Source organism: Myotis davidii, unplaced genomic scaffold, assembly GCF_000327345.1.
Source record: "Myotis davidii unplaced genomic scaffold, ASM32734v1 scaffold651, whole genome shotgun sequence".
Taxonomy (NCBI): Eukaryota; Metazoa; Chordata; class Mammalia; order Chiroptera; family Vespertilionidae; genus Myotis; species Myotis davidii.
The window spans coordinates 501,406-510,696 of NW_006283994.1; the positions used below are offsets into that span (position 1 = coordinate 501,406).

Below are 9,291 nucleotides of genomic sequence, written 5' to 3' on the forward strand. Positions count from 1 at the left end.
TCCATTACCCCCCTGAACTTGTCTCCCAGGGCCCTTTTTCTCTGACTTTGAAGTGAGCTAGCCGCAGTCCCATCTTGGCTCACTTCTGTCACTGTGATTTTACTTCTCAGTGAGTTCATGCAGTCTGTGTGGCCCATTTCTTTCCTATAACGTTTTTAAAAAGCTAAAGCGCCCTGACCAGTTTGGCTCAGTGGATAGAGCGCCGGCCTGCAGACTCAAGGGCCCCAAGTTCAATTCCGGTCAAGGGCATATACCTTGGTTGCGGGCACATCCCCAGTGGGGGGCATGCAGGAGGCAGCTGATCGATGTTTCTCTCTCATCAATGTTTCTAACTCTCTATCCCTCTCCCTTCTTCTCTGTAAAAAATGAATAAAATATATTTTTTAAAAAAGTGTGGTTCTGAACTCAATATTCTTCATTGACAATTTTGTCCTCTTTCTTTGTCTCCGCATTTTTTATGCTTTCTTGGTGCACACCCTAGTGGTCTTTGTGTGCAGTCTTGTTGTAGTTAAGCTGTGATTGTTGTAGTTAATAGTAGGGGATTTGACCTCCAGGCCAACTGGCTGTGAGAATCAGCTGTGTCTGCAGTGGGAAAACTTCTGTCCTCTGGGGAGGTGCTAATCTAGCATTTGCCTGAGGCTATCTGGCAAATGGCTCTGCACAGGGCTTGGGCGGGGCAGGTCGCACGGGATCAACAGAGCAGGTGGAGGGAGCAGTTATGGCTGCTCTCAGTCCTGTCCCCAGAGGCTCTGCCTCTCAGAGTCCCAGCAACCGCTGCAAACCTCGGCGAGAAAGCTGCCTAGGCGTTCCGACCGATGCCAGACAGTCCCGCTTCTCCCGTTTGAGTCTGGGTCCCCAGTGACTCGCCGGAACTGGAGCTCAGAGCCTGAGACTCTTTCCTGATTGAAAACGACAGCCGTGCCCTCAGCCACCAGCCCGCTCTGTGCGCATCTCCGCACCTTTGTATTTTCCACACTGCGCCTCCTCTGAGTCTCGGTATGCTGTTCTCTTTTCTTCTAGTTGAAGAATTTCCCCTCAGCCAGCCTTCCTGTGGTTCTGGGCGATGTCCGTTCCGTCTTTTAGTTGTATTTTTGAAGTGGTTGTTCGAGGCAGCAAACTCCGGTGTTTACCTATGCTGCCATCTTGTTTTTTTTGTTTGTTTGTTTTTCCCCTCCCTCCCTTTTACTCTAAAAATCAATGGAAAAAATATCCTCGGCTGAGGATTAATCACAACAAAAAGATGTCATTTGAATTTTAGGGTAATATGCATTCAAAACTGCCAAGTTTCTTTACCCAAGCATTCAATTCATGTTTCTTAACCTTTTTTTGTCCCTTCTCTCCCTTCCTAAAAGGAAACACTTGATACATTTCTATGCATTTCCCATGAATTTTAATACTAGCAATGTAGTATATATCTGTGCACTGTATGTATATGTGGGCACATATGTACATGTGATACATAAAAAGAATAGGACTGACCAATTTTATCTCTTTCAGGATGACATCACTCCTGATGAGAATGCATGGTTAGGTCAGTGGTCGGCAAACTGAAGCTCTGCAAACCACGGCTTGCGAGCCACATGCGGCTCTTTGGCCCCTTGAATGTGGCTCTTCCACAAAATACCGACTTCTGCGCATGGGCCACGAAGTTTCAATCGCACTGTACGTGGTATTTTGTGGAAGAGCCACACTCTAGGGGCCAAAGAGCTGCATGTGGCTCGCGAGCTGCGGGTTGCCAAGCACGGGCTTAGGTCCATCTAGTTTATAAAGTGAACTCAGTCGGGCTTAGAACTTTTTTTCCCCATTAGGTTGATATTTTACATTCACTAGACACTTAAGGTCAAGTTTCTCAAGATGAGGTTTGTTGGATAATTTCCTGGCCAATTCCCAGTCAGTCATTAGCTTCATATAAAAACACTTTGCTACCCTTTGGGTGTGGTTTTCTTCTTGATTCAGACTGGCCGACAGCTGTTGAGACGGTACTGTGGGTTGGTCTGATGTTTATCTCATGCAGAGACTGGGGCAGCATGGGTTTTGGAGAAGCATGTTACAGAGTAGAAGTTGCTTCCTCCTCACATTATGGCGGGTTATAAACATGACTGACACGGGTGATGTTAACTTTGATCATTTGGTTAAGGTTGTGTTTGCCACGTGTCTCCACTCTAAAATGACTGTTTTTCCCTTTTCATACTCTCTTCTTTGGAGGTAATTCACCAAGTCTGGCCCACACTCACGATGGGTGGGATTAAGTGCCACCTCCTGGAATGGGGAGAGTATCAATATATTATTTGGAATTCTTCTGTAAGGAAGATTTGTCCCTTCTCCCACATTTGTTTATTCGCTTACTCGTTTATAGCAGTATGGGTTCATGTATATTTACTTTATGCTGTGGGTTGTAATCCAATACTACATTTGTTCAGAATGTTTGAGCTTTGGCCATTGAGAGCTCCCACGGAGCCTCCTGTGTCCCTTTGCCACGTCCTTTTGTATTTTGAGCACTTTCTCTTTCTGGGAATACAGGTGCTCCAGGCTCACCTTGGGTTTTCCCTGCCCCAGCCCCTCCCTCCCTGCTGTCCTCCCTCCCTCATTTGTTTGTTTGTTTATTTTAATGCAAACATTTGCTTTTTATTTAACCACAATACCCTGCTTATTGGCAATGAGCATTATGTTGTTTTTATATGCATTTAGTTAAGGGTAAAAATATAGATCTTTGCTTATTTTTATTATACCCCATTAGAGTGAGAGATCTCTCTGGATTTTGGCTTTTATCCTGTTTGCTAATCTCAGTTTCATGTCATCTGCAGTTCTGATAAACCTACCTCATAGGTCTTTTATTCAATTCCTTGACACATTTGGTCCTTGGGATTTCCTGGTCCGGTCTTGCTGCTTTACTCTCCTTAAGACTGCTAGGATTTGGAAAAGTATTTAATTTTAACCTTTTCACTTGATCTTGAGTGGTAGAGGCTCTGATGATACTATAAAAACTAAAAGTTGGAGCCGAAACCGGTTTGGCTCAGTGGATAGAGCGTCGGCCTGCGGACTGAAAGGTCCCAGGTTCGATTCCAGTCAAGGGCATATACCTGGGTTGCGGGCACATCCCCAGTAGGAGATGTGCAGGAGGCGGCTGATCGATGTTTCTCTCTCATCGATGTTTCTAACTCTCTATCTCTCTCCCTTCCTCACTGTAAAAAATCAATAAAATATATTAAAACAAAACAAAAAAACTAAAAGTTGGAGACAGTCAAAAACTAAGTATCAGGATCAGTAGCAATAGATCATTTGTAGCTGTTACAGTGCATTGATGAGCAGTGAGTTATGGGCAGCAGTTCACTGTGGCAAATTCATGTGCATCCATACTTTGTAAGCAAGAGAAAACCCTTCTCTGTGGGAGTTGTTGGTATGGGTTAGTACTTACGGATTTTCATGTTTCCAGGGATTTCTTGAACGTGGCTTTTGGGAATGTAAAGGTTTCTTGAGCTTTTGACTCTGCTTCAGTACTTCAGGAGAACATGCAAAATTCATGCTTTGGAAACAGGGAGTGTTCTCTGTCTGAATATGTTTTCCTTCAATACTAGTGGCCCGGTTCACGAATTCACGCACATTGAACAGAAATTAATTAGAAGAAATATTTTAATATCGCTATTCGCCCTTTATAATAGAAGTGTCAACCAATCCACGATCAACAATGACAGATCCAAACACACACATGCCATTGGCACCAGCGAGAGCTTTATATGTATCGTGCATGTGCGAGTCAACTTAGTCTCTTATAGATATAGAATAAACTTGCTTAATTAGAACTGCTTTCTGATTTAGCTAAACTTTTTCTAGCCCAAGGAAGTGCACCAACTTCTCTTTCAGGTAATTGTTAGCAACACAGCAGTAAATATCAACATGAAGCAGGTTATTATTGCAGATCACGCAGGGAGAACAAAGGGTAAAATATTGAACTGCAGCAGCGTTTGACTGTATTCTGCTCAGTGAGAAAACCTGAAGTCATTTTCAAGGTCCACCATTTCTTTTTAGGTGGGTCAAGTTTCTAAGCTTTCTAAATGTCTGTTTTCTGGCTAATGAAAAGAAAACAGGATTCCACCGAGTCTCCTACCTACCTACTCCAGGATTCTGTGAGGATCAAATGAGATATGAGGCACAGGAAAACACAGACATTTGGTTAAAGTGTGAAATGTTTGCACCTGGCTATAAAGCAAGTCATGTTCCTGGGCTGAAGAAACTGCAAGGAGGCTAGTTGCTAGGGAGAGGAAGTCAGGTGCTGCTACGTGACATCATTACCTAGCCCCGTGGTCAGCAAACTCATTAGTCAGCAGAGCCAAATATCAACAGTACAACGATTAAAATTTCTTTTGAGAGCCAAATTTTTTAAACTTAAACTATATAGGTAGGTACATTGTTATTAACTTAATTAAGGTACTCCTAAGGCTTAGGAAGAGCCACACTCAAGGGGCCAAAGAGCCGCATGTGGCTCGCGAGCCGCAGTTTGCCGACCACGGACCTAGACTGTCAGACACTTAGCATATTAATCTTTTATATATGTAGATGACATAGTTTTGAGCCTTTTCTATAGCACAACTGTATTGCCTTATGATGTTTACAACTAACAAAGTTGCTTTCATTTTATTATATTTTTCATGTGTCAAAGAAAGTTTTGAGGAGTGGGCTCAGATTTGAGTTAGTCCATTATTGACAGCTGGCCAGCAGGTGGTTCTCAATGTGGTTGAGGTACGTTCTCAGTTGAGGGTGATGGTCGTTCTAGGAAATTTACCCATTCTTCACACAGAATAGGCCTAAAATGTTGGTTTGTTTATCATTAGTCTTTGTTTTGTTTCCTAGATCCAGGTACAGAATGAGCACATGTTGCTGGTGTACGCCAGGTGGCGTTTCCGCCGTTGAGTTCCTACAGCGCTATGCATCCAGGACCCAGTCCAGTGAATTCCAGACAGCAGATGAAGACCTCTGCTACTGCTTAGAGTGTGTGATTGAGTACCACAAAGCAAGGGATGAACTGCCATTCTTGCATGAGGTAATTTACATTACAGGGGAATGTTTTTCGGAGCTTGATAACTAGGAAGAGAATAAATTTGAACTCTTTAGAAGCATTCAGGGAACTGATAATTTAAACTTTAAAGGCTGATACATACCTCTAGTACCTAATTCATTCCCTGCTATATAGTAGGTGCTGAATCAGTGGCCATTAACTGGTGGAATTGAATTAAAACCTAAAACAGAATTGTATGACCTCTCACTTTTAGTCATCCTATATAATAAAAGGCTAATATGCAAATTGACCAAATGGCAGAACTACCGGTTGCTATGACGTGCACTGACCACCAGGGGGCAGATGCTCAATGCAGGAGCTGTCCCCTGGTGGTCAGTGCGCTTCCACAGAGGGAGCGCTGCTCAGCCAGAAGCCAGGCTCATGGCTGACTAGTGCAGAGCGCAGCTGCGGTGGCAGGATCCTCTCCTGTCTCCGAGGGAGCCCGCTCAGCCAGAAGCCAGGCTCATGGCTGACTAGTGCAGAGACGGTGGCAGGAGCCTCTCCTGCCTCTGTGGCAGCACTAAGGATGTCCGCCTGATGGCTTAGTTCCGCTCCCCTTGGGGGGAGCGGGACTAAGTCGTCAATCAGACATCCCCTGAAGGCTCCTGGACTGCGAGAGGGCACAGGTCAGGCTGAGGGACACCCCCCAATGCACGAATTTCATGCACTGGGCCTCTCCTTCTATCATTGATTGGCTGCCTTTTGCACACCCCCTATTGGGGATTAAGCCTGCACCCCAGGCATGTGCCCTTGACCGGAATCAAACCCGGGACCCTTCAGTCCGCAGGCCGATGCTCTATCCACTGAGCCAAATCAGCCAGGCCCCGGGCCTCTAGTTTTGATATAAAACAACTTTATGAAATAAAGTGATGTATGGGGAGGGGGTTGGTTCATGTCAGTATATCAGTATATTTGACAGTGTTATAAATTCATGTGTCTGAATGGCTTGGACTATGTTTTTATTGATTTTTTCCTCTTCATTTTTAAATGGGTAAATGGTATAAACCTCTGAGCACAAGCATATTTTCTAGTCATAGTAAGCCAAAGTAACACATACTATTTAAAAATGTAGCTTTGAATATTTGGTTTATTACATTTATGTAATGAAAAATAGAACACTGCCCTGGCCTGTGTGGCTCAGATGGTTGAGTGTTGTCCCATGCACCCAGGGGGCACAGGTTCAATTCCTGGTCAGGGCATATGCCCAGATAGTAGGCTCAAGCCCCAGTAGGGGGCAGTTGATGTTTCTCTCTCTCCCTCTCTTTCTAAAATAATCAATAAAAACATATTTTAAAAAATAAAACGCAGACCATAGAGGTGATATATATAGAGGAGGAGGTTTGATTCCTGGTTGGGGCATGTGCCCGGGTTGCGGGCTTGATCCCCAGTGGGGCATGCAGGAGGCAGCTGATCAGTGATTCTCCCTCATCATTGATGTTTCTGTCTTCCTTTCTCTCTGAAACCAATAAAAAAATATTTTTAAAAATGAATAACAAAGAATAATATTTGTAAGCAAATGTTGGTTAGAAGCATTTTAAAATTAACTGTGTTAATTTTCACATATGACATATGGACTGGAAATTTATCTGTTAAATCTAAAATCTTAAATTGAAGTCTGCAAAATCGAGGGTTTACTGTGCTCATTCATGTATCATAAATGTGGCCATGGTTAGTGACTTTTTCTCCAAATAAATCTAATGTGTGATGTCTACTTTATTTATTTTTTAACATTAAATACCAAACACAGATGGCTTCCTTTCTGTTTTCTTTACATATTTCTTTATTGATTTCAGAGAGGATGGGAGAGGGAGAGAGAGAGAGAGAGAAACATCAGTGATGAGAGAGAATCATTGCTCGTCTGCCTCCTGCACACCCCCTGCTGGGGATTGAGCCTACAACCCTGGCATGTGCCTTTGGCTGGAATCGAACCTGGGACCCTTCAGTCCGCAGGCCGATGCTCTATCCACTGAGCCAAACCGGCAAAGGCTGTGGTGTTTACTTTAAAATTCTGCATCTTTATGCTTAGGAAAAGGCTTTTGGAAAGATCATGACATCCAGTATGTTTTGTTGATAGCAAGATATAAAGCATACTGCCCATTCTTCTTTTCCTGTAGGTTTTATGGGAATTAGAAACCTTACGTCTCATAAATCACTTTGAGAAATCTATGAAAGCAGAAATGGAAGGTGATGATGATGAATTATATATCATAGACAACAATGGAGAGGAACAACCGTTTGACTTCACTGGCCAAGACTTTGAGAATAAGCTTCGAGTTCCTCTTCTCGAAATCCTGAAATACCCTTACCTGCTTTTACATGAGCATGTTAGTGAGTATCTTGGATGTTCTATAGGTTGTATCAGTTTTATTATTTCAAGGATTATAAGAATTTAGGCTTATTTATATGAAAATCTGTTTGTTGAACATATAGTTAGGATATTTAATATTTTTCCCAACATTTTGTCATCAGAGTTTCCAAACATAAAGTAAATTATGTAGTAAACAACCATATACACAGCACATAGATTCCACGGTAGTGAACATCTTGCTGTATTTGCTTTATTATATGTTTTATTCATCTCTTCATTCAGTTCATTTTTTTCTTGTGTTTTTCTCAACCTTGGCAGGATTGACTTTTTTTTAAAATACATTTTTATTGATTTCAGAGAGGAAGGAGGGGAGAGACAGAAATAGCAAGGATGAGAGAGAATCATTGATCAGCTACCTTCTGCACTCTCCACACTGGGGATGGAGCCTGCAACCCTGGCATGTGCTCTGACCAGGAATTGAGCTGTGACAACCACTGAGCCATGCCAGCCGGCCAGCACTATTGACATTTTAGGCTGAATTATTCTTCGTTGTGGGGCTGTCCTGTGCACTGTAGGATGGGTACCAGCATCTATGGCCTCTGTCTGCTAGATGCTGTAGTACCCCACTTTCCCCTCCCCAGTTGTGAAAACCAAAAATATCTCCAGAAAGTACCCAGATGCCTCTTAGAAGTTGGGGGCAGGGCTGTGGAAAGGCAGAATCTGTCTGGGAACCACTGGGCTGCAGTAATTTTCAGTAATCACTAATGTTATTTTCAGTAATATTACTTTTTAACATTAAATACCAAATGTTTGGTTGCCTAGATTTTGGTCATTTATGTTTGCATTTCTTTCTTTCTTTCTTTTTTGGCAGCTGTATATATTTTTTTTAATTAAATCTTTATTGTTCAGATTATTACAGTTGTTCCTCTTTTTTCCCCCCCATAGCTCCCCTCCACCCAGTTCCCACCTGCCCTTACCCCCGCAGCCCGCCCACTGTCCTCATCCATAGGTGTACGATTTTTGTCCAGTCTCTTCCCGCATCCTCCCCGCACCGAGAATAGTCAGTCCATTCCCTTTCTATGCCCCTGGTTCTATTATAATCACCAGTTTATTCTGTTCATCAGATTATTTAGTCACTTGATTCTTAGATTCACTTGTTGATAGATGCGTATTTGTTGTTCATAATTTGTATCTGTACCTTTTTATTCTTCTTCATCTTCTTAAAGGATACCTTTCAGCATTTCATATAATCCTGGTTTGGTGGTGATGAACCCCTTTAGCTTTTCCTTATCTGTGAAGCTCTTTATCTGACCTTCAATTCTGAATGATAGCTTTGCTGGATAAAGTATTCTTGGTTGTAGGTTCTTGGCATTCATCACTTTGAATATTTCTTGCCACTCCCTTCTGGCCTGCAACGTTTCTGTTGAGAAATCAGCTGACAGTCGTATGGGTATTCCCTTGTAGGTAACTGAGTTTCTTTCTCTTGCTGCTTTTCAGAGTCTCTCTTTGTCTTTTGCTCTTGGCATTTTAATTATGATGTGTCTTGGTGTGGTCCTCTTTGGATTCCTTTTGTTTGGGGTTCTCTGCACTTCCTGGACTTATAAGTCTATTTCTTTCACCAGGAAGGGGAAGTTTTCTGTCATTATTTCTTCAAGTAGGTTTTCAATATCTTGCTCTCTCTCATCTTCTGGCACCCCTATAATTCTGATGTTGGTATGCTTGAAGCTGTCCCAGAGGCTCCTTACACTATCCTCATATTTTTAGATTCTTTTTTCATTTTGCTTTTCCGGTTGCGTGTTTTTTGCTTCTTCGTATTTCAGATCTCTGACTTGATTCTTGCGATCCTCCAGTCTGCTGTTGGATGTCTGTGTAATCTTTATTTCAGTCAGTGTATGCTTAATTTCTAGTTGGCTCTTTATCACAACCTCAA

General features: G+C 42.6%; 1 protein-coding gene across 1 annotated transcript in view; it reads left to right on the forward strand.

The window, feature by feature from the left end:
• The window catches only part of SETX (senataxin), a 60,455-nt gene that overhangs the window by 4,992 nt on the left and 46,172 nt on the right, over positions 1 to 9,291 (forward strand). Inside the window, exons 2-4 of the mRNA XM_015567732.1 lie at positions 4,658 to 4,737; positions 4,849 to 5,038; positions 7,168 to 7,381. Coding sequence (XP_015423218.1) covers positions 4,727 to 4,737; positions 4,849 to 5,038; positions 7,168 to 7,381 — 415 coding nt within the window. The 5' untranslated portion in view covers positions 4,658 to 4,726. The remainder of the gene's footprint in view (positions 1 to 4,657; positions 4,738 to 4,848; positions 5,039 to 7,167; positions 7,382 to 9,291) is intronic.